Here is a 25,461-nt window from a genome sequence, read left to right as displayed (position 1 = left end):
ATTACATTATATTGTCAGCAGGCATAAAATAACCCAGTAAAGAAATTGTGCTGAGTTATACCTCTTCAGTGTCTGGCCTGTTTCAGCACATGCTTGAGTATAATCTCAACAGTTGTGTTTGGCTGTATTATTCCATTCAGTTTTGTGTATGAAGCTCTTATAGGTCTTAATGCATTCAGAAATTCATCATACTTAATTCTTTCTTATGTTAAGTGTTGGAAAAACTTGGACCTTGAAGAAAATAGTATAAACATAGTCAGTAATTGTTCTTTTCATAGTCAAACAAAACTGAAAACTTTGACTTGAAGTATCAGGCTGCAGATGTCTGAATAATAGTGGAAATACGTAAAATATCTTACCTCCTAAATAAAAAAAGAAATCTGGACTCTTAAGCCTTCTTCTCTTCTGTGATGTTTGGATATGAATTTTGTTTTATTATTCAAAGTAATGGTGGTCTAATAAGACAGTCTGTGTAAGCAAATCTCCAGACCAAAACATCTAATTCCCTCACTACAAAGAAGGAGAAATGTAACATAATCCTGTAACTGGTGACTTAGTAACAATTTCTGCTGGAGATTCAATATGAGATTAAAAACCAGCAAAATTATGCAATTAAGCTGATTAGCTCATTAATGTGGAAGTGTTTTGTCATTCTAACCACAGAAGGAATTCATCCGAGTGGAAAAGTAGACAGGAATAAATTTTGGTGGGAGCCAGAAATTGTCTGGGTTTTATATGATAAATTTATGTGGTTTATGTCTGTCCTCTAAAATCTAAGCACAGCACCAGCATTTCTCGGGTTAATTTTATTTTTATTGCTTGTTAAGACCAAGTTCATCATGCATTACCTGAGCTGTTTATGTTTTTCAGGAAGACATGACACACAGTGAAAGTGTTCCAGTTTCAAACAACTTACCTCAATAATCTTTCCTTTTTAAGTCTACTTTTGTGGCTAAAAATTACTTTTGTTCCTCATATAGTGCAATGGGACTGTTCAGCATTTGTAATCAATACTGTGTACAATTGCAATAATTTATCAGCCTGTCTTTAGCATGTTAGCTGAAGATCCTGTTTGTCATTCATTCACAAAGTTGTGTTGGGCAAGGATTAGGTTGGATATTAGAAAAAAGTCCTCCACCCAGAGCGTGGTTGAGCACTGGAACAGGCTCCCCAGGGAAGTGGTCACAGCACCAAGCCTGACAGAATTCAAGAAGCATTTGGACAATGTTGTCAGGCACATGGTATGATTCTTGGGGCTGTCCTGTGCAGGGCCAGGAGTTGGACTTTGATGATCCTTGTGGGTCTCTTCCAGCTCAAGGTATTCTATAATTCTGTGAATCACAGTTTGTTGAAAGCAGTACCCATTAAGACAACTCAGAGCCTGAATTTACCATGTGAGAAACCGCACACCAACTGAAGTGAAATGTGTTTGTAATTCTGGTGGGTTTGCTGCTTTTGTCTCCTCTGTACGGTACAATGACACATCAGGATTATTTACAAACATTGAGGGATAATATTTAGTTGTCAAAGGCAAACAAATTCGGGTAAAGCAGACAGCAGTGTCACAAGATCAAGTAACGGGTAAGTGACTTGATCATTTACCTCAGCTATTTTTGTGCTCAAAACTAGCACTTGTTACCCTGAGGCATGATGTTACAGTAAGAGGAGGAACAGTTGGATGTGAAAATGTATCTAAACATTTCCAAGATGTGTATTTTTGTCAGGTGATATTCTTTACATGTAAGAATAAACAGGATATTTTAGAAAATATTGCTAACCTCTTTGGTGTTGCCCAAGTAGCAAACACTAGTCTATCATAAAAAAACCCTGTCCCTCTATTGTTAACAACATGTCTGAATTGACTACCTAAGCCAAAATGAGGGTACCCTATGGAAATTTTACAAATTCTGAATCTAGATAATTGAAGTGTATTTAATTTCAGTTGATTAGATTTTATGTGCTTATTTATAGCTAAAATGCACCCAGCACAAAGGTGTGCAAAGTAATGATGTAGAAACAATCAGCCATGCGCACCTGTTGGATCTTTCTTGCAATGAAAGAATAATAATTGACCCACAATAGCAAAAGCAACACATTTAGAAGGGTTTTTCCATCGCTTTGGAGTTTTTGTTTTTGAATTAACAAAAGCCTTAGAGGAAAGGACCTTGAAAGGGAGCAAACTGGACGCAGCAACAGATTTTAACAAAGCTGATTAGGGAAACCCAGAAGCTGACATTATGATATCTTTGCATTTATGCTCAATTAGTAATAACTAGCTGGCAATGACTAATGTTTAATATAACAAACTCAAACACTGTATCAGCAGAGAACTGTGTTTCAGTCATTAACTGAGTTATTATTTATCATGTATTTGCAATGTCATTTATACCGTTCTGTAATGTTTCCTGTTGTGATTGTTTAAACTATGGGTGACCTAATTGCCCTCTACAACTACTTGAAAGGAGGTTGTACTAGGTTTGGGTTGGCCTATTCTCCCAGACAACCAGTGACAGGATGAGAGGACGTAGCCTCAAGCTGTGCCAGGGGAGGTTCAGATGGGACATCAGAAAGAATTTCTTCACAGAAAAGGTGATTAGACATTGGAAGGGGCTACCCAGGGAGGTGGTGGAGTCACCATCCCCAGAGGTGTTCAAGAAATAACTGGACGTGGCACTTAGTGCCATGGTCTGGTTGACAAGGTGGTGATCGGTCAAAGGTTAGACTTGGTGCTCTCAGAGGTCTTTTCCAACCTAAATGATTCTGTGCTTATGTAAGAATTTATGAAAGCATGGGAAAAATCTCAAGGGTTTTTTGTGACCTGAAATCTATCTAGTTCAACCCTGATGGAATTTTGATTACATTTGGAAAAAAATTTATATCAATTGCAAGTTATATGAAACACATGTATCTTATTTTCTTATAACTATTAGCATAACACGGACTACGAACTGACTTACGGAGGTTTTTATTTAGTTTACATTCAAATATTTTTTCCAGAGCAATAGACATTGCATAATAAATTTCACTGATCCTGTATTCACTAGCACTGACCTACAACAAACCGCAGTGCTATGTTTACTTGATTATTTTTTATTACTATATTAAAAATGTCATCTTTACTAGAATTGGCATGTTTATTAAATATGAATATTATATTATGCCAATATATTGCTAGAGAAAAAGCAGAGTGAACAAACAGTACAATTAGTAAATGAAGTGAACATGTACCTGTTATTATCCTTTATTATTGTTTACTTACTTACTGATTTGTAAAAGCTGCTGGTTTGTAATCCATTTCTCTGTGACTGCTGTTAGTTACAAGGACTCTAAAATTCATAATAATTACTGTTTAGTACCAACATGTGCTTGGTAATGGTTTGAAAGTTTGTGATTCCTGGCCACTTTAGTTTTTAGTACTTAATTATTGTAAGGCTTATTGTAATGTAGTAGTTTCCTAAATGTTGGTCTCCTAGATGCATGCAACCTTTGGGATTTAAAACACTGCACACTGTTTTCATTAACTGATGTATTAAAATTACAAAAAAGCTACATACCAGGAAGTTATCCAGATACCAAAGACACTGAGTGACACACTTCAGCTGAAGTTACTTACATCATGTACTCAAACAGTTAATTCCGAGGCACTTCTATATTAAAAAGTGAACATCAGGTGCCAGTTGGTATTGTTGAAGTTGGATTTATACAAGATTTTATGACCTTCAGTTTTGGCCTTGATTTCTTACTGTGAAGTTACTTAAATAGCTCTGATCATTAAAATATTACAGACTTGGCATGTTTGCTTCCATTAATGTTGAAAGTGAAGAATATATCTGTTACATATAAATTAATTTTGCTTTTATTTATTGTCGTCTCCCCTTCTCATGAGTGATGAGTTTTTCATGCAAGTTCTGAAAGGACTGGAGGGAAGAAGGAAAACAGCATTCCACTTTTAAGGAAAAGTTTACTTAAATTATCAGTGCCTTCTGATATATTAGGGTGGAAAAGATCACAATTTTCTAGGCTCAATTTATACACATTGTAGTTTAGGAATTGTTAAAAGGTACATGGGGCAGTTGTAGTATTAATTGAAATCCTGGAATGTATCCTATCTAGTTACCTGCCCAGCCATGTCTCCTACACAAATAGGTTTGTACCAAATCTAATGGTGGAATTAACATATTTCTGAACAGAAAAACGTTGAATTGCTGTAAAATGTATTCATCTGGCATGTAAATTAAAATAACTAAGTAATTTTCAGGTTTTGAGTTGAAAGGCCTGGTTCTGTACATTGCCTGGCCAAGTAAAAAGGCCTTAGAGAGGATAGGCAGGAGTGCTGCTTTAGTACATATATTTTTTAATACCAAGGCTTTAGACAATAATGATCTATAAACATGCTTCTGAGACATCTAGCTAAAGCCCTTTGGTTTTATTGTAGATACAGGAATATATTGAATTGGGACATAAGCGAAATGAGTATATAATAGATTATTTTACATATGTAAGGTAACAAGATTGCCAGGGCAATACGTACATTTCTTTTCTGTTTGCATTAACCTGAAACACAGATAAATTATTTTTATAAATGGACATGATGTTTTAGAAGATGTTTGTGAAGTCAGGCCAAGATTTTCAAGTTACTTGAAAAGTTTGTATTAAGTGACACAATGACCTTCAGAAGTTTAATTTACGTGAACCACAACCAATAGAATGGGGTACTTTCCATGTGTTGTTAATTGCTTAATCACCTAACATAGTTCACAAACGAAAGTGTAAAGTTTTTAGATATGGAATGCAAACAATATGTTCCAAGAATCAAAAGTTGTTTCTTCTGATAAGAAATCTATCATCTGTTTTTCTTCCTTCTCTGCATTTTTTCCCTTTTTCACCTTGTTTTTCCATAGAGCCAGACTATGGGAACTATAAGAAAGCTTCCTTGATGATTAATAGTAAGCCAAGCATGCTTTGTTTGAATTAGGCAAGGATTCTGTATTCTCTTTTCAGCTGATCTATACTTCCTTTCTCCCTTAGAGCATTATCTGTACCTAGTGCTATAAGCCAGATAATCTCATTGATGGCAGCAGAGCGTGCACAAGTATCAGCCCCCTGCATAATGACAATGGGGCAATAAGCACAGACCTCTTTCTGCTCAGTTGTTCTTAAATGTTGACTGAAAATGCTTCCTTGTTTCATATAGCACCTGTGGATTGTGGAATTCTGACTCCCAACCTTGAAACTTTTTCATTTTTTTTACAGCTAAGAGGGGTTTAGCTACTGCTGGCATTTTTAGTCTACTTTGTTTAGGTTCTTCTTTGGGGTTTTGAGAGGTGTATTGATCTTGGCAATTGTTTCGTTGTCTCAGACAATCATTCCCATTGCACTGATAGCCAGTATTCCTGAGCAACTTTCTCTTCATACCCACTGAGATCATTAGCACCAGCTTCAAGAGCATTTGTTAATTAGGCTTTTGGGTTCTTAAGGATGAAGTATCATCAAAATAGCTTACTATCCCACGAACAAACTAACAAATTGCTTTTGAGCATTCTGTTTCAGTCAGAATGGGAAAGAGCAGTACTCCAGACAAAGACAAAACCCCATACCTGGGACACTGATTCCCGAATAAGACCTTAGTAGTGGGTGAGCTCCATGACCATTGTGGCAGCTGGAGAAGCTTGTCAGACCTGCAGCATCATGTTACCTGTTTTCCAGAGCCATGACACAAACTATTGCCATATTACCATGTACTTTAGGAAAAGATCTCCCTGTGGTCAACATATTCACCTCCCCTCACTGCATCATAAGTACTTTCCAAGGCTACTTTTCCGAGAACTCATGACTGACTTGTGCTCCATAAAAGACCAGACTTTTCAACCTCGTTTCAGTTCCACATTAGGAACTACCTTGTGTGCTTCTCAAACTGTATCCAGAAGGTCTTTGACCATCTGGTGACCTTTATCAGATTACTGTCTAAAGATTTTTGCCAGAAGTTTGACACTCCAATTATTGAGGGTCATATATCATCTAGAACAATCCTGCAAGCCTCACTTGACACAGCAGGGACAGCAGTCTGTGGTTTCAACCCCTTCTTACTTCTTAGGCAATTTTCTTGGCTTTTGTGTTTCCAGGGAGAATAAAGCAATTATAAAGAAAGAGATTCCTCAGCATCCTTTCCAAAGAAGCTTTATGGCCCACAAAAAGGTGTGACCTGGGACATCATACCAGAAGTAAGCAGAAGTGGTAGGAAATAACTTACACTTCTACTAGTTGTTTAGTGAAGTTTTGCCCTTATTTTAAAGTATGGACTTTTTCATGGATGAGCCTGAGCAATATTGTTATTAAAATGTTCTTCTAACTACCCATTCTCCCAGGTCTTTGTAAGAGACGTTTGCTTTCTTGGCTAGAAGTTGTGTCTGGGTGACTCGAGATCGGAAGAAGGTATGCTGTCCACTCCAGAAGTAAATATATCAGGTATCAGACACTTCTGAAATCTGCCTGGTTCTTGAATGAGCTGGAAAACAGATTAGGTCATTCAAGCATCCATATCACATGCAGGGAGCCCATGTTGATGTACTTGAGACTTTTCTACAGGAATGTGGTTAACCAAGTCTCATTCTTCCCATGGATGTGAATAGGAAATGTCAGTCTTTTTACTACTGAATGGATTCCAAACTCTTTTGTAATCATCATTAAAGGAGACAAATGCATTCATGTCCCTTTCTTTTTTTTTTTTTTTACTGCCCAGAGAGTTTTTTTCCCCCTTCAGAGAAATACCCTGATTAATAGAAGAACAAATAGTAGACTTAATTTTCCATGTGACACACGGCAAAGCCTATTTTCTTTTTCTTGTCCTCATTGTCTGGACTTCTGCTCTATTTCCTGGATGGCATTGGGTTCCTCTCACAGCTCAACCTATTTGACTGCTTTTTCAGCACTGTACTTCCAGGTTAGTACCTTCTTTGGGTTTTTTTTTTGCTACTATAGTAATTGCATCTTGAAGGGTTTAATAATATTTTTTTCACCTTTATCTACCAGTTTTCAAGTAGGTTTTGAATATTATAGTTGTTTTCTCTGTTTCTGAACACTTTGAGTGATCAGAAATGGTAATTGAGCTTTGAAGTGCTTGTGAACATTCATCACAGGTCCTTCATAACTTAGGTTAATCTTGGAAAGAGTATACATAAAGACAGAAAAAGTATGGAAGAACACATGCAAAGCTAGATATACATTAAAACTGAGATACATTTTATGAAATTCACATTCACTTCACTTTGCAGAAGTGGTTGTATAATGAGTTCATCCATGGCTGGAAACCAGAGAAAGTTGGGCAATTTGATACCAGTGCTTAAAAGTCTCTTAAAGGAGAGGTAAATCCCTCCTCTGCCATGAAGTACTGCTGTCATTTTACTTATAAGCAAACTACTGTTGCAAAATGTTGTATTATTAAAAAACTTCGTAAAAATAAAAAAGTGCATAATAACGTTGTTACACTGCCAATTCCTGTTATAGTTTTAAATTTCTTTTCTTCTCTGTGGCTGATCAAATTTGGGCCAAAACCCAGAAGACCATTCACAAATATGTTGCTGGAGGGGGCTACTCAGTATCTAGAGTAATCCTTAAAATTCACGAGGCAAATGATATGGTATGAAATTTGGAGATATAATCACATAACCACCAGCTTTCAATAAAAGCAGAAATCAAATACAATTTATACACCTTCTTAATTTGATTTAAATTTGACAATACCCACTACGTGTTCAAGATCTAAGTAAAACTGAGGCTACACTGAAGTCAGTTAAAAAAAAATCATTGATAATGTTGTAAAGATTGTTACTCAGAAACTGGATTTTAAAACTCAGGTTGAATATATTCTGAAGGAATGTTTAATGAATCTGATTTGCATTAGAAATATATACTGATGCCACTTTAGCAAAAGCTATACTATGAAAGGGAAAGCCATATACTCAGATGAGGCTTGGTAATTATTGATAGGGAAGCAGCATCACGGAATACTTCAAATTACACTGTATAAGTGATTTTTTGGATAAGATCCTAAACAAATTAACTTAATGTTTTGCTTTAGTGTAGAAGAGTATTTTTGTCGGAAGCTAATCTAGATAACATTTGCTAAGTGTTGTGCAAAGTTAATAGTGAGAATACAGAATTTGATAAAAGGAACATTCTGTTTGAGAGTAACTTATTTTGTAACTTTCAGCCATGTGATTTTACACAATATTAAAAGAAATACAAATCCATCCATATTCGCTGCTCACTGGGAGACAAGAAGGTACCCAGAGCTTTCTGGTAATTGTATTGCCTTAATGCATTTCAAATTGCACAACAAAAATGGACAGTCTCTGCCACTGGTCACTTCAAAATCCTAAGGTACATATTCAGTTTCCAACCTGGAAAATACCGTCCTGTGTTTATTAAATATTAGAACACAGTTGAAAGGGTCTATACAAACGCAGAAATAATCTTCCAATTTCACAGTCTGTTCTTTTTTTTTTTCTTTCTTTTAAATTTCCCTATTCCAAGTATGAAATCTTCCATTTGGTAATAACTTTTGTCTGAAGAATTATTATTCCCATTCATTTAACGACGTGATAAACACATCTTTAAAATATTTTGGTACCACAGAATCTCTCGCGAACGAGACATCTGTAGTCACAAATCTATTTGATGCATACTTCTTAAAATCAAAACCAGATGTGCAGATGTGTGACCGTATATTGATATGCTAATTACTAAGGCAGAGGTTTTTAGATACTCACTAGCTGGATTCAAGGCAGGGTTATATCGAGGTGGTCTGGAATTAATTTAGAGCCCTTCAGGCCCGTCTTTTCCTAGACCAGGCGTAGGAGCCAAGGGTTGCGCCAAATACTCTGGATTTAGAATTATCCTTAGATCAGTGGAATTTGTTCAGAATTTAAGCATGTATGATGCAGTGTCTGAGCTCCGTGATCCGTCAGAACGATCGCAGACAATGGACGCTGCAGTGCCAGGAGTTGTCTCACATTTGTCAGGGCAGGCTTAGGTTTCTGCTTGCATTGTTGTTAGTTTAGGAATACATGCAATAAATATGGCAGTGCCAAATAAAATTTGTACTGTGAAAACAAGGATGTGCATGACAGCAAAGCTGTTAAAATCCATGTAGCAAAATTAGAAGCTTGGCAAACAGGAAAAAAAAAAACCTAGCTGATGACAGCAAGACTTTTTAAGACTAAAGCCTACTCAAACATCTATTTTTCCTGCTTATTAATTCTGTATTGTAGTCTTTCCAAATCAAAAACTGAATCCATGTTAAGAATAGGCTGAGGCACTTTTTGAAAAGTGTGGTCTACAAATACCAGAACTGTTGCCTAAACAGTAATTGACTATTACAATAAGTTTAACTCTCCCATAGAACTTGAAAATGCCTGTAAAGAGAAGTGTCACGTAAATCCTTAATGTTTTGCCATGAATAGTAAGTCATTTCCAGGGCCTTTTCTCTCCTTTTTTTTTTTCCTTTTAGTTTAATATCCTCTGGCAAATCTGTCTCTGTATATGAATGTATTTCCATTTTTCAAGCAGAAACTTTTGGCAAAAACATTGAGAACATTTTACTGCGTAATCTACGTATAAGTAGTCATTGTAAAATATTTATGGAACATAAATACATTACTAAGAAGGTAATACTTTGTCTAGCCATTAATTTAATATGACAATAATATCTGTCATAAGGAAATGGGATCCATTAGTGGTCTCACGGCTTACAAAGGCCTTATTTCTGTGCCACTCTGTTATTTTCTGTCTGTGCTGACAACTACACTTCATAGGCAGAAATTTTGAAAAATTTCATTGCTAACATAGTTGATATAGTATTTATTCATGAATCTGTGCATCATTCATGGTTGTCTGTCTCAAAATGTTACATATCCACTGCTGAAGGTTTGATGACACTTTGGTTTTAATTCAGTTATACTTAGTCAAAAATAATTACAACAATATGAACCAACAGAGCAATGAATATATTTGAAAGAGCTTATGGAGCTATATGTACACTAAAATGGATCTTTTGTCCTCAGAAACTTAATAACTGCCATTCTTTTTCATTGAAATAAAAAGCTTAACAGATTTTCCTATAACTGCAATAATATATTTCATAATTCTCCATAAATTATGATAATAGTTCTTCAGTTATATTTTGATGATTCAGACAATGCTATGTACACTGTTTAAACCATAACTTTTAGGCTAGCAAGCAATTTACAGCTCAAAATATATTTTTCTTGTACAGTAAAATTATTTTTTACGGAAACCCTTCCTCCGAGTGAAGAAATAAATTTCAGGTCCAAGAAATAACTAGCAATAATAGCCATGTAAATTTATCTATAAATATATTTTTGTTTTATTCAAACGAGAACTTAAAAACTATTTCCATGACCAGGATATGCTACAACAGCTCTACTGTGTTGAACTTTGTGCCCCTTGTTTGTTCCAGGGCTGGACAGAAAGAGCCAGACCCTTTTCCGCAGTTCTCTTTCCACAGGGATTATTTTAGCCTGCTTTCAGCATTGCCAGCCAGCTCTGATGATCAAGCAAGGTTAGTTGCCCTATAGGCCTGTCCTGAAAAGGTCAAATGACGTCAGTTCACAAAAGCTATGGATTAAAAAAAAGTAGGAATAGACTTTAAAATGTACTTAGTTAACATTTTTCTGGACAAAATATTCCAGTGGTTTTAATTGATCAGTAGTTTAAAAAAAATGCTAAAAAAATGCCTTTGACAATCTGAATACAAGGCTGTCATGGAGAAAAAAAATGTCTGCACCTCCACAGAAGTACCAGCAAAAGAATAGGAAAGAAACCTGGCATAATTTAGAGAGAGAGGTTATTTTTTCCTATTTACAGTACTAAATACAAAATGATAGATTTTTTTTTACTTTGTGAGAACTTCTGAGATCATCTTTAAATGATTCTAAAGACAAGTACGTACATTTATAGCAGCTGTCAAATTTTTATTCTTAGCCTTAATGTAATGTCTTAGCCTTAGTCGATGAGAATGTCATAAAACATGACGTGTCATACGCAAAGGCTTACGATTAAGTAGTCTTTTTATTAATGAAGTAAACTTATTACCTGTATTAAATCCAAATATGGACTGTTCACATTGACGAGGGAGGAAGACAATTCTCAGAATAACTTAGTCAAAGTGTTCAGTCCTGAATGTATTATGACAGCAGTGCTATTTGTGGGTAACCACTTGTCCATCTGACAGGAGTGGCTCCCTGATCTCTCCGGGATCTATCCTTTCCCTTCTCCAAGGGGATGCAGGCACTGCCTTCATTTAATCTGCCTCTTACTCTAGCACAAAAGGTTTCTTTCTTCATCTTTTGCAGTCTGCTGTGCCCAAGTAGCACAACATGCAGCCCTTGGGAGTGCTACCAATGACTTCAGTGTGGCCAATCTTTTACCAAAAACTCCACGTAACTGCAGGAGCATAGCACACAGCAGTTAATGCAGGCTGACAGTGAGTGGCATCCCAGAAGGGGACTTGATGGAATGTTGTTTCCTCTAGTGAATCAGCAGGAGAGGAGACATAATGGCCTTTCCTTTCAGTTGCTGTACATCAATCTCTGCAGAGCAATGCCTGTCATCACTCAGATGTCAGATGCTGTTTATAACTTTGCTGGAAACATAACATGGAAAAAAATGGTATCATTAGTTTCTCTTGAGATTGTATATGCGTGTTTTAGGTTAACTGCTTTCACCGCTGCACGCCGTTCAAACATTGTTTTAGCAGTATTAGTGGTTTGGAAAGTTGTTTTATCAGTGAATTTGGCCAGTTGCTCTCTTAATATGTGAACAAAAGACCATGATGTGTTCAGGTGCAAAGGTTTCCACAGCACAGGTATGATATGTCTCAGAAGTACCCCCTTGTCTTTGCTTGAACCTGCCGTTTTTAATGACACCAGTGCTGCAGGACAGAGAAGCATCACATCTACTCAGCACCCCTGTGCCAGTTCTGATTCCATGAGTGTTCATCACCTTTCCTTGTTTATCTGTCATTTAGACTAAAGACTTCTACTCTTTACTGTCATTCTTAATATGAAGCTATTCCACAATTCGAATCCTTCTTTCTGCTTTTCCCAGTGCCTTCAGTGCTGCCACATTGTTTCAAGGTGGGAAATGAGTCACGGCCGGTGTTCAAGTCTGAATGGTGTCAGATACAGCATGGATTTATAGCACTTTTTTCTCCTTCCTAATCATTCCTAACATTTTAACTGGCCATTATGGAACACTGAAGATGTTTTCCTACATCTGTCAATTGTGTATTCATTGCTCTGAAGTGATCCTGATTATCAGGTTGCCAACTGTGAAACTAAAAGTGAGAAAATACTGTTTTCTCCTAACACAGATGTTTTATAAGTAGTTTATTTAAATGTGAGGGTAGTTTTAGTTTTACTTTTCACTCCTGTAGACTTTTATATTGTGATTTCTTGTTGAAATATGTTGATTGCTGTTCACCATTCACTTTTTTTCTTTATGATTAAGTTTGTATTTTTTAAATCTTCTTTTTCTATTAATTCAAACACTCTATAGAACATATTAAGATTGGTGTTAGGACTGTTACCAAACAAAACATCTGATGCACTTTTCTGCAGCTTTTAGTATTATAAAATTAATACCTCTGACATGGATAATGGGGATATCTTTGCAGTTGTTTAGCAATGGATCAGATAACAGCAGTGACAAAATCATTGTGAAGTTGTGACCCACGTTGCCTCATCAATGTGTCTCATAACATAGCTTGGAGAAAAGGGCATTTTAACCATCTTGGTTACTCAGCACTGCTTTTTCTGCCATGTCTACCTGTATCCCTGTAGCCTTTTGTCATGTGGATTTTTTATCTCCTATGAAGCTGTCCAAAGCTGTCAGATCATTTCATGCTGGCCACTGTACCACCATTAAATATAGCAAGGGTGACATTTTCTCAGGTGCAGAGGTCAACATAGCACTTATGCATCACTTAAATTTTAGTGAGATTCTCATTTGAGGCCTTCATTCAAATTTTCTTACAACTTTGGGTGACTGACAAACCACTAACATCACTAACTTCAGTAACTGCCACATTAGGGTAAAATATACGCAAAATGCTTCCTTTCTGGTTTGATGCCTTTGTTATCTGAAAAAGAGCTACTTGATTTTTCCTTGTTGATTTTGCCTTCCTGTCATTTTGTATTTAAATATTGGTTCAAATACATCGATGGGTAATAGGCTGGGTGCTCTTTAACACCAGCAAACAGAGACGGGATCAGAAATACATTTCAAACCCTCTGGCTTTAGCCCTGCCTTTAGAGGTCTCATACTGAGACTAAAGGGCAAGCAGGAGCATCCAGAAGGAAGTGAATTACTTCCTTCCATGGTAAGCATTTCCCCTTTCTAGAGATTATTCCTGCCTCTGACATCCTCTTGTGCTGCTGCCTTGGGAATACAGTAACAGTTGTGCTGCCTGCAGCACTGGAGAGCAGCTGGGGCTCCATCCCATGCCACCCTTCCGGCTGCCACGTGACCTGAATCCGTTTGCTTTAGAATAAATTTTTAATAGATGGACATCTGGTTAGTTTGGTTTTGAATATGTTTTTTTTTTTCCTATGCAGGTAATAAAGGGAAAAAGATTACTCTGGAAAATACTTCAGTTTTCATTTAATAAACCTGCACAATAGTTCATATAGCTTCCACAACTTCTTCAGTTATGCAGCTATTACCAATATTCTCTGTGAAATTTCACAGATCCTACCTTTTTAACATTAAAATCATGGCTCCTAACACCACTTGCTGTATAAATACAACACAATACCGAGACTTGGCGTGGTTTAGTACTCTATCAAAATTAACACAGTTTTGCCAAAATAAGAGGAAATGTCTGTCTATTGTTCTGTGGCTGTGGGCGGAGTAAACGGATCTTTAGGGAGTCCCTTATTGCTGTAGGAAGTTATTGCAGAATGGCATTGAGCACGGACTGCAGGAATATTTACTGAGGGCTCAGTGAAACTTGAAAGCTCTTCAGCTCACTTAAAAGGTTTATATATCCTGTTTCAGCGCCCACCAAACAACGCCAAAGAGAGGAAGCTATTTCAGATCAAATGAACTTCTACTGTTAATCAGAAAGCTTAAAATTAATAAGCTAGATAATTTAAGTCAGTCTGTTTAGTTTGTTTGTTTGTTTGTTTTTTTAATTTTTATTTCTTAGACAACACTGTAGCCCTTTCCAGGGAAAAGAAAGGAGAAAATTCTCCACTGACAGGAGAATTTTGCCTGCAGTAATCAAAAGGTTATATATACTAGTTATATGCAGTTATATATATATATTTGTAGTGTATATATTGTATATGTGTATATATATGTGTATATATATAAAACCAGTGTATTACTAGTTATATATATGTAAATAGTATATAAATAGTATACAAATTAGTATATAGTTTTACATATATTTACTAGTTATACTAGTTATACACTATTTATACAGTGTATAACTATATATATATACATTATATATAGGTATATCTATAAAACTACCACAGAACTAATTATATATACATGAAACTACTATAGAACTAGTTATATATATATATATAGTGGTTTTACCAATGATATGCTAGTTCGACTTTACTGTGACTTCACCAGCTGGACACTTGTTTTAAAGAAATAAAAACACACCAGTACAAAATACACCAGTAAAAAATACACAACAGTATTAAATTCATTCTCTTTTATCTTAATGCTTGGCTCTCTTGATCCCGCGGAGGAGTTCCCGTAGTGCTTTTTAACTCACTTTTCAGATACAACTGTACAAAAACACTTCACATCGTCCAGAGCGAGAGCTAAAGTACACAACTAATTTTCGCCGAGCACTCGTAGCGCTTCATCCTTTACGGCAAAACGACCCATTTAGAAATTTAATTAAGAAACACACGGCAGCACTTTCATAACTCACCGGTGGGGGCGCCACTGCGCATGCGCTCGCCATCGATGACTCGGAGGAGCGGCTGGCGCTGCCTGCGCGCTCCCGCCCCGCTGCCCCGTCGCTTCCAGGAGCCGCCGGTGCCGGGAGAAGCGGGAGGATGGTGAGGGACGGCGCGGTGGGGCGGGATAGCGGCACAGCGGGATAGCGGGGTGGGGAGAGGGGTAGGGACCCCCTCGGCCGGGCTGCGGGGCCGGCGCGGGGGAGGCGGGAGGGCGGGCGGGAGGAGCAGTGAGTAAGCAGTTCCCGGGCCACGCGGGGCCGCGGGCGCGGCCGGGCCTGGAAAGGAGTGTGGCTGGATAGCGGGGCCTGCTGCGGTCCGGGGACAGATGCAGCAAGGGCCCTGTGGGGATGCGTGCAGATATCTCTGCAGGGGGCTGGAGCACCTCTCCTACGAGGAGGGACTGCGGGAGCTGGGCCTGTGCAGTCTGGAGAAGGCTGAGAGGGGATGTCAACAATACACACAAGTGTCTCAAAGGCCGGTGCCAGGAGAATGGTGCCACACTCTTCAGTGGTACCCAGAGGCAGGGCGAGGAGCACTAACCGTAAACTAAAACACAAGAAGCTGCACGTCAGCACAAGGAAGAACTTCTCTGCGCTGAGGGTGACAGAGCACTGGAATAGGCTGCCCAGGGAGGTCATGGAATCTCCCTCTCTGGAGACGTTCAGAACCCACCAGGACACATTCCTGTATCACCTGCTCTAGGTGAGCCTGCCGTGGCAGGGAGGCTGATCTGGATGATCTCCAGAGGTCCCTTCCAACCCTAACAATTTGACAAAAGGAATTGAACAGAAGGAAGAATTTTTTCACCAGAAGGGTGATTAGATGTTGGAATGGGCTGCCCAGGGAGGTGGTGGAGTTACTGATCCTGGAGGTGCTTAAGGGAAGACTGGATGTGGTACTTTGTTGACACGGTGGTGTTTGGTCATAGTTTAGACTCAATGATCTCAGAGGTCTTATCCAAACTAATTGATGCTTTGATTCTGTGAAAACAACCAGGACTCCCCTCAGGAACACTCCTCCTGCCCGCTCATTAGTGGCACTAATGAGTTTTGTTTTCTCCATTCCAGTTTCGCAACCAGTATGACAATGATGTCACCGTGTGGAGCCCGCAGGTAAAGCCTTTATGTGCTTTGTCACTGGGTTTTTAACTCGCTTCTTGGGTTTTCGCCACCTCACAGCAGCAGTATCACGGCTGTGTAGGTTGTTGTCAGCTGCCTGAAGTTCCTGCAGGCTGCTCCTGTCTCCCTTTGTAGGCTGTGGGTGTCTGGAAAGCCACTGGCACATCTCAGGACTTCTGGTGTATAAACCTGGTGCTGAAGTGGGCCCTTTCACCTCAAAGTGCTTAAGGCAGTTGCTTTCTGTGAGGTACAAAATAGATGCTGTCACCTTGGGAGTTGGACTAGATGATCCTTAAAGGTCCCTTCCAACCCAAACCATTCCATGGTTCTATGATCCATTTACAGATCTGTAATAAGAAGTTGGTAAGTGAGGTACCAAAAGCATGAAAGTAAGCTTAAATCTTCCCACTGTTAGGCCACTGCTAGGTCATTCTCTCTTTTATCCACTAGATAATATTGGAAAGGAACTATTTAGTTTATAATTGGGAATAATTTTTTTTCCGTTAATCACTTCATTCAAATTGTTCGGGGAAAAAAAAAATCAAATTGTTAAGAGTTGGTATTTTGTGCTTGAGTGAGAATATGCCACTTCTTCAAGTGGGATATAACAGCAGCTGTTTTTCTTTCTGTGCACAATTTTAACTGCCTTGTAAGCCCCTGTTTGAATGCCTGTGTCCACAGGGTAATCTGGAGCATGGAACCTGGGGTACTGACTTTTGTGGTACAAATTCACAGATCTTCATTTTCTGTATTGAAGTGGTCACAAACATTCACGTTGAATAAATTCCACATGTAAAGCTTATAACCTTGAGAGCTAGAACTTGAAAGTGGCCAAATGCCATATCATTTTGTGCTGCAGTTTGTGCTTCAATTCTGAAGTCTATGCAGATGTGTGTCCCTAGTTTCCCGTGTTGTGGACTGTCAGGGAGGCTTCTTGCTGTCTCTGTAGTTAAGATTATATTGAGCTTTGCACTTGAATTTGAAATTTTCTTACCTCTGAGTCAGTTCCCCACTGTGTATTGTTACTAGAAAGGTACACTCGGTGTTCTGAAACTTACATAGGTTGTGTTGACTTGAAAATAAACATTCTGGAATTCTAAAAGCAAGTGTCAGCTCAGGTGTTTAATGTTGCCTCTTCTCTCAGTATGGACATTTTAAGAAGGGATACTTATGGAAAATCAGAGCCTTGGAAAATGACTCATTTCTATATTTGGCAAAACTAGAGATTTTGAATCCAAATAACAGATTTTGTTCCTATAAAGCTAGTGTATCGTTAGTTTGTGGGTTTGTACTGCTACAGAAAATCTTCATCGTGTACTACTACTATTGTATCTGATACTTATTTTCCCTACATTGCAATGGAGAGTGTTTCATGTTTTCAATCCTATATGAGGACAACCTTGAATATTTGCCTGTTTTTTTTAGTCAATAGCATGATAGGTGTAGATGCCTTTGAACTGTTTTCATCCTTAATGTTTCTCTGGCAGGTTCTGTATCAGAAACTTTAGTTTTAATGTTTTTCATCTTATCTGTTACTTTAAAAATTACTTTTAAAACTATAACATTCTCTTGAGACTTTTAATAGATGTGGCAAAATCATCCAGCTGTGGGCTGTGCTTGCAGGGCAGCTCTGCCCTGTCTGTCGTGGGCTGGAGGGCAGAAAATGAGACACTTTGCCCTCAGTGGTGCCATTAAATGGACATTGTCACATTTTCCTACAAAGCTTCTGGACACCTCTGCAGAGCTGTGGGGACTTGATTTCCTTTGAGACCTCTACTCCTCTTTCAGACTTCACTGCAGTTGGCCAATAACTTGTTCAGAAGTTATTGGGGAATGGATGGTGAGACACAACAATTGCGTAAGACTTGTTTCTTCAGGAAACTCGATTAAAAGTTAAGTGTCCAACTTCAGCTGGAAGTTCTGTCTTTGAATCATATCGGGTCAAATACTGATTCCTCTAAAGACAGTGACAAAAGTCTCGTGATTCTTATGTCAAGATTAGTGTCAAGATTCTAGTGTCGAGGTTATTCACCCTTTCTTTTTAGTTTTCCTGTTCCTTTGTGTGCAGTAGTGAGTGACTTAGAGATGGCCTGGTTTCCGTGGGTTAGTGGTGAGGCGTTGCAGAAGATAATGGTGGAGATCTGTTGGCTGTAGGTTTAAACTGTGACGCAGAAAGTGCCCCTGTTGGGGTGGGGAATCAAAGGTCTGAGAGTCCAAACCCGTTGAAAGTTGATTCAGAGGATTAACTTGAGAATGATCACCTTTGATTTGTTTTTGTAGGGCCGAATTCATCAAATAGAGTATGCCATGGAAGCTGTGAAACAAGGCTCAGCTACGGTGGGGCTCAAGTCCAAAACACACGCTGTTCTGGTAGCTCTCAAGGTAACTTCAAAACTGTGTTCTTGGGACAGTAATGTTCGTAGAAAAGTTTGGGGTTGGCAGATTAGCTTTGTGCAGTCAGAACTTCTATGTGTAATGTAAATACAATCCCAGTTTCCTTTTGCTTGAGTACCAGTATAGAACTGAAATATTTTCAATACCCATGCAAAGCAGATTTTCACAAGTTGGTAAAGGAAATGAATGGAAGATTTTTTTTCCCTTTAAAAGATGGTATCCTCTTTTTCTTTTCATTAGTTATTAAGTAGTAAATATATTCCTTTCTTTTCCCAAAGCTTGCGTGAGTGTCTGTTTTTTTCTTCCATTCTGACAGGTTCCTACAGAAGTGAAATTAGGTTTTTCTTGTCTTTTGTTGCAAGTTTATAAATTTAATTTTTTTTTCACTGTTTCATGATCATATTCAGTTCTTGCTATAAACGTTAGCAGATTTCTCCACAGTGCTTGTCAGACTGTTCAGTTTGCCACATAGCTTTCTCCTTTTATGCATAGAGAGCACAGTCTGAGCTGGCAGCTCATCAGAAAAAAATCCTGTACGTTGACAACCATATTGGTATCTCAATTGCGGGACTTACTGCCGATGCAAGACTCTTGTGGTGAGTATCCTGGTTGTTGACATAACACAGTTCTGCAATAACGAGTGAAAGTTCATTCAGACTATTGCAAATGAGATTTTCTGCTTGGCTAAGGATTAGTCTTGAGCTGCTGCTTTGTTGTACTATGCCAAAGACCTCAGTGTGAAATTCTGGCAGATTTTTAACTGGTTGGCAAAAATCTCATTTGTTTGGCCCAAAATTTTGCTCCTTGGTTTTATTGCTAGTGAGACAGTCCTGTCTGGTTTCCTCAGCGTGATGGGGTTGCCAAGCAGTCTGAGAAAGTGCATCATTTCTTTCCCTCTGGCAGCTGCTTCTGTGTACACACACTTTAAAAACTTACTGAACACACAGAGTGCTGTATGTGTGGGCTTCAGAGGGGCTTGCTTTTACCTGCTGGCCACAGAGTTTGATCAGGTGAGGTAAATGTACACGGAAGGAGGAGTGTTCCTCGGTTTGAAAGGACAAAGAAGGGGTAGGAAGACTTTCTAAAATAAATTTTAATTGCTGTAATGTTACAAAGCAATGTTACCATTTGACTGTGGCTTTTTTCCATCTGTTGTCTGCGTGAACTTCTACCTTCTTTGCATTTGTCTGGCTGAAATACTTTTATACTCTTTTCAAACCTGTGGTCAACTTTCTAAATAACAATTATAGGTCATGGTGAAATGAAATTATGTAAAGCCCTTGACCCTTTTTCTCAACAAGCAGAGCTGAAACAAAAATGTTTACCTTAACAGACAAGTATTAAGACAAAACTTCATTGTGTCTTTGATCTATGCATTGGTTTAATTTTTTTGTTTTTTTTATTTTTTGCTTTCTAGCAATTTCATGCGTCAGGAGTGTTTGGATTCTAGGTTTGTGTTTGATAGACCTCTTCCAGTTTCTCGCCTAGTGTCACTAATTGGAAGCAGTATCCTTTTTTTTACACTTGCAATACTTTCGTAGCTTTTTACTTGTTCATAAAGTGATTTTCATATGTCACAGCTTAAAACTCAAGTTGGAAAATGTGATTGGAAAGTTTTTCTTCGTTCACACTGCTCATGTATTCATTCAGAGAATATCCCATAAGGAGGCACTTTGGTGCATCTCTGTTTGTCTTAGGGAAATGCTCTGGGTAATGAACATGTAATTTTGAGACTGTTTCCTTAGCTTACTTCAGAAACCCAGATCCCGACGCAGCGTTACGGCAGGAGGCCGTATGGTGTGGGACTGCTCATCGCAGGCTACGATGTGAGTAAGCTGCTCTGGTCCCCAGTGAGCTGCAAGAAAATGTGATTAGTGAAACTTTGTACAACAAGTAGATGTTAAGAGGGAAAGACGGAAGAGGCAAACTCATGAAAATTCTCGGAATAAGGAAATAATTGTCTGTATCTTAGCCTAAAACATAGCTTTTAGAAGTGTTAATTAATACCTATGCTTATTAATATTTTAAGGTGCAATATGAGATACTGCAAAAATCAGGGTTTTTTTCTATAAATGTTTTGCTGTTGATTTGGGATGTTTACAAACTATTATTCTGAACACTTTCTATTAAAAAATGGATGTGGAAATCATCACTGGCCTCTCTCTTACTTGTTTAGCAGCAAGAGTTTGCACATGCAGGATCTCTGCCCTCGAGATTCTTGAAATTTTGAATGGCATGGTTTAGTCTACAGCCAGTTTTTACTTTTGTGCAGATAAGACAGAATGTGTTTAAAAAACCTGCTGCAAGCCATGAAGTAGGGAGCTTGTATACATAAGCACAGTATAGAAGAGAGAAAGAAATGTTTTTTGTGCCAGCCATCCTGTCCGCATAAAAGCTCCATCTTAATGAACGAAGTATGGAGAAAGAGCTGGTTTTGTTTTTTTTTATTTATTGGTGGGGTTTTTTTTAGAATAAGCTTTGAAGGAATTGTATAAGAACAGCGATATGATCAGCAATATAAAATATGTTTCTGTGCGTACATGCAGGCCGTGCGATATACCTGAAGCAAAACTCTTTCAGAAAATCTCATGTTCAAGCAGCTGGCTTGGTATGAATTTATACATTTGTTTCACATTCTGTTGGGTTTTTTCTCTCTCTTTGTAGGATATGGGCCCTCACATCTTCCAGACTTGTCCCTCTGCAAACTATTTTGACTGCAAAGCAATGTCCATTGGTGCTCGTTCACAATCGGCACGGACTTACTTGGAGAGGCACATGACTGAGTTCACTGACTGTGAGTAGTGGAACCCTCTCTAGCTAATGGCTTTCATCAACTCTGCAGTTTATTTTCTGCTACTGCTCCATTCTTTTGCATTTAGTGAGATGAAGATAAATTTTGGGAGACAAGTCCGGCATAACAGTAGATCTGTGTGAGAATGTTACAGATTTTCATGGTTAACATGTGGATGCTTTTATTGCATCTAGTGAAAAGAGAAGCTGTGCTCAGGAAGGCAGGGAAAAAAGTGAAAGGCCTCTGCCCTGTTTAACTCAGGGGAAGTGTAATTCTTTCCATAGCAGTGTATGTCAGTGCAAGTATTTAGGTGGTGCATTTAAAGTGTTGAATTTATTTTTGTATGGAATGATGAGGAGGAGCCTGTTGAATAGCTTCTTGGGGGAAAAAAAATCAAAGCTGGAATATCAATGCAGTGGAGGCACTGGAGGCAAGGCAAGTGTCAAAACCAGATGCACTTGACCTCAAATAGGGAGGGATGGTTTCTCAAGGAATGCTATTATAACCAATTCTGTGCTCAGTACCACAAGGGAGAGGAGCTCTGGAAGACAAGTTAGCCCAGCTGATTTTGTAGTTCTCAAATAGGAATAGGAAGAAGGTGAAATGAATGTCCAGAGATAATACTATATAGTCCATAACTGTCTTTCTGATTCCATTTTAAGGCAATCTAAATGAGCTAGTTAAACATGGACTGCGTGCCCTGAGAGAGACTCTTCCTGCTGAACAGGATCTGACCACCAAGGTAAGTTCTAGGCTTTAGGTTTTCTTAAGGAATTTTAGTGCCATTGTTACTAGAAATTACTGTGACACAATTCTTGTGAAGTTTGTCTGACAAAGCACTGAAACTTGAAAGCTGAATAGTGGTAGATAATATAATCTCCATTTAATGTCACTAGTTTATCTACCATTTCTTAATTATCTCAGATTTAAGTTTCTTAACAAAAATGATGCTTTCACTAAATAAGACATTATTTCTCTAGATGCTTCATTCTATTTTAAGCTTTGATCAGTGTTAATAAACATTACATGCAACTAAAATCACAGCCTTGCTTTGTGAACACAGTCAGTCATTCACTGGGAGGTGAGGAAAGGTAGTGCACCAACAGTTGATTGAGTATCCAGCATCAGAAAGGTGTACAAATTTCTGACAGTGAATTGAGGAACTGTTGAACGAGACAATTCTAAGGATATCCATTAGTTGGTGTTCTGCTTGTGGCCCTTTTCCATCACCTTGTTTTTTAGAACTCTTAAACTATTGAAAATGCAAAATGAGATTAAAATAAGGGGTTTTGAGAAATTGTGTGTATTCAAAGGAAAACTAAATGAAAGAAGTTGAAACCCTTGAATGATTTTTACTTGCACGATTTTGAAACATGATAGCTTTTGTAAGTGAAAGCTTACAAAAAAGGTTAATTGCATAAAAACACTTCTCACTGCTTTCAAAACTTTGTTTGACAGAATGTTTCCATTGGAATTGTGGGCAAAGACATGGAGTTTACCATCTATGACGATGACGACGTAGCGCCATTCCTGGAAGGTCTTGAGGAGAGACCACAGAGAAAGGTGTGTGCCTTGGATATAAATGAATAGGCTTTGTTGAAAGATGACATTTAGATATGATCTATTATATTTAAAATAAATTTAACTCTACTACTCTAGTGGAGTTTTAGAAAGGCAGTTTTTAAAATTTGAAGTTACCGTATGAACACTGTATAATCTCAGCTGGAAACTTGGAGGCTTTTTAAATCAGTTTATGCTGAATTTATGCCAGGCTGTTCCAATGTCATCTTCTTTCCTCAACTTTGATCAAGTACAAGTTTTCCCTGTTTTGCAACAGAAGTGGCTGCTTCTGTTTCTCATGCCCTTCACATGATGCCTCCATAGTCTCCTAATTACCAGCTCTGTCCTGCTCATGCTTAATTTGGGTAACACTGCTTTTTAAGCTGTTTGCTGACATGAGCAGCATTTGCCACTTGTGATGCTCAAATCAGGATAAAGCTGGTTTGTCAAGTGTTGTCTTCTGCCTTCCTAAAATATTTGTTTTTCCTCTCTTTTAGCCGGTTCCGCCTGTAGAAGAAACTGTGGAAAAGGCTGAGGAGCCAATGGAGCACTAGTTGGTGGATGAGTTCCTCTGTGTTAATGTATAACAATACAGGAACATTTATCCATTTGCTGGTAACTTTATCCTCACCTGTATACATTTTCTGACGCTACATTCTGGAGATTGCTCTTAAAGACACCAACCCACCTATCCTTAAAAGGTAGACAGGAGGTCATACTTGGGTGTAACTGCTTGGACAAGAAAGGTGTAATCATTTTCTAAATAGTACATGATACTGTTTTTTAAAGAAAAGATACTGTCTTTAACTCATAAGGACAAGTGGAAATAAATCACTTTCTTGGACTCTGCTGTGGGTTTGTTTTTATTTTAATCTGAACAAACAGCAATTAAAATACTTGTGTCATATCAAGATGCCATCATGTGTCTGACCACTTATCAGAGTGAGTGTTTACTTGCTGTACAGAGATGTGGTGCTCTTGGAAACTGTTGAAGTGAGAGGACCTTAAAATGCCTAAAAAACTGTAAAATAGTTGTGGAACAAACAGGAGACGGCGTGTTTCCCTGTGTCAGCTTCTCTCAAACTGAACATGAAAAGACATTTGTGATTGTGAGTGTTAACCAGGAACGTTGCAGGCTGAAGAAGTGTGAAGCTGCCAACTAGGTTTTGTTTGTTTTTTTCTGGGGGGCCTGACTTAGTCAACCCCAGCTCATTTGGAACTGTTCCTTTAGATCCATCAGCCAGCCAAGGGCAGCAAAGGGCTTTTAGCTCACTAAGGGCTGAAACTGAAGTAACAAGAAAGCACAAGAAATTCCCATTTCAGGTCCCCCGAGCTGTGGAATCTCTGCATTCCTGCTGAATGAACAGGTTCTCTGGGGTTTTGTCCCTTCACCTTGTTCTGCACCTGGTGCTGTTTGGATTTAAGCTGAGTGCCACAAAATTTGGGTCTAACAGTGTCTTCCTCAGAGAATCCCAGAGAGTTGGTGCTTCCTAGGTACAAAATAGGTACAATGCCATATTTTAAGCAAAATGAGCTCAGTGTTATTTTTTTCATTTTCCATGTCAGAAATATAATTATTCTCACTAATGGTTGCACTGAAAATTACAAGAAACAGCTTTTTGGGGCAGACCCACATAGGGACATTATAGCCTGCTCACTGTGTTTTAAAAAAAAAGTTGCATCTTGTTTAATTAATAAATATAAATTAATAAAAAATTAATAAAGCATGGTGCTGTTTTGAACAGGCTTTAAATACTGTCTTGAATCCATGTAAATAGTTCAGTCACGAAAACAGCTAAATAATAACCTTGGGGCTGTGTGTTTGGTTTTTAAACACTGGATAAAACTACTTTTATTTTTTCTAAATTTATTTTTATTCTAGTTCTCCCCTATTATTCTTCTATTTTTCTCCATTATTTTTCTTATTCATTTTTTCCCTCTCTTATTCATTCCCCCCCCTTAATTACTTTTTTCACCATTATTTATTTTTTCCCCTTAATATTTACTTTTTTTCCCCTTGGGTTTTTTTTCCACTTGGGTGTTTTTCCCTCCTGTTTTTTCCCACCCCCTTATTTATTTCCCCTATCTGTTTTTCCAATTCCCTAATTATTTACTTTCCTCAGTTATTTGTTTTCCTAATTATTTATTTCCCCTATATATTTTCCCCAATTATTTATTTATTTCCCCTATCTCTTTCCCCAATTCTTTATATTCCCCGATTATTTCTTTTCCTCAATTATCTATTTTCCTCGATTATTTGTTTTCCCAATTATTTCCCCTATATCTTTTCCCAAATTATTGATTTTGCCCAATTCTGTATTTTCCCCGTTATTTATTTCCCCTATATATTCCCCAATTATTTATTTTCCCCGATTATTTGTTTTCCCCGATTGTTTCCCGCAATTATTTATTTTCCCAATCACTTAGTTTCCACCTTATTTATTTTTTCCCCTTACTATTTCCCACTCTCCCTTTTTTTTTTCCCCCTCTTATTATTTAATCCCTTTCCCCTTATTAATATAACTATTTCCCCCTTATTTGTTTATCCGCGCGGGGTTTTTAACCTCAATTTTAGCTGCTGTTTTCGGGTGTC

At 38.0% G+C, this 25,461-nt stretch overlaps 1 protein-coding gene across 2 annotated transcripts in view; it reads left to right on the top strand.

The window, feature by feature from the left end:
• PSMA1 (proteasome 20S subunit alpha 1) overlaps positions 1–23,712 on the top strand; it is a 29,065-nt gene extending 5,353 nt beyond the window's left edge. Inside the window, exons 1-10 of one of the 2 annotated variants that reach the window (XM_064657418.1) lie at positions 14,986–15,104; positions 16,073–16,117; positions 18,404–18,505; positions 19,010–19,113; positions 19,935–20,023; positions 20,273–20,343; positions 21,182–21,311; positions 21,971–22,050; positions 22,767–22,871; positions 23,366–23,712. In XM_064657418.1, the coding sequence (XP_064513488.1) occupies positions 15,102–15,104; positions 16,073–16,117; positions 18,404–18,505; positions 19,010–19,113; positions 19,935–20,023; positions 20,273–20,343; positions 21,182–21,311; positions 21,971–22,050; positions 22,767–22,871; positions 23,366–23,422 (786 nt within the window). In that variant the 5' untranslated portion in view covers positions 14,986–15,101 and the 3' untranslated portion in view covers positions 23,423–23,712. Of the gene's footprint in view, positions 1–14,985; positions 15,105–16,072; positions 16,118–18,403; positions 18,506–19,009; positions 19,114–19,934; positions 20,024–20,272; positions 20,344–21,181; positions 21,312–21,970; positions 22,051–22,766; positions 22,872–23,365 lie in introns of those variants that run through there. The other variant, XM_064657419.1, reaches the window with a different exon arrangement.
• The last annotated feature ends 1,749 nt before the right edge of the window (positions 23,713–25,461 follow it).

This window comes from Pseudopipra pipra, chromosome 6 (genome assembly GCF_036250125.1).
Source record: "Pseudopipra pipra isolate bDixPip1 chromosome 6, bDixPip1.hap1, whole genome shotgun sequence".
NCBI lineage: Eukaryota > Metazoa > Chordata > Aves > Passeriformes > Pipridae > Pseudopipra > Pseudopipra pipra.
Note: the sequence above shows the minus strand (reverse complement) of the source record. Positions and strands in the feature narration are given on the sequence as shown.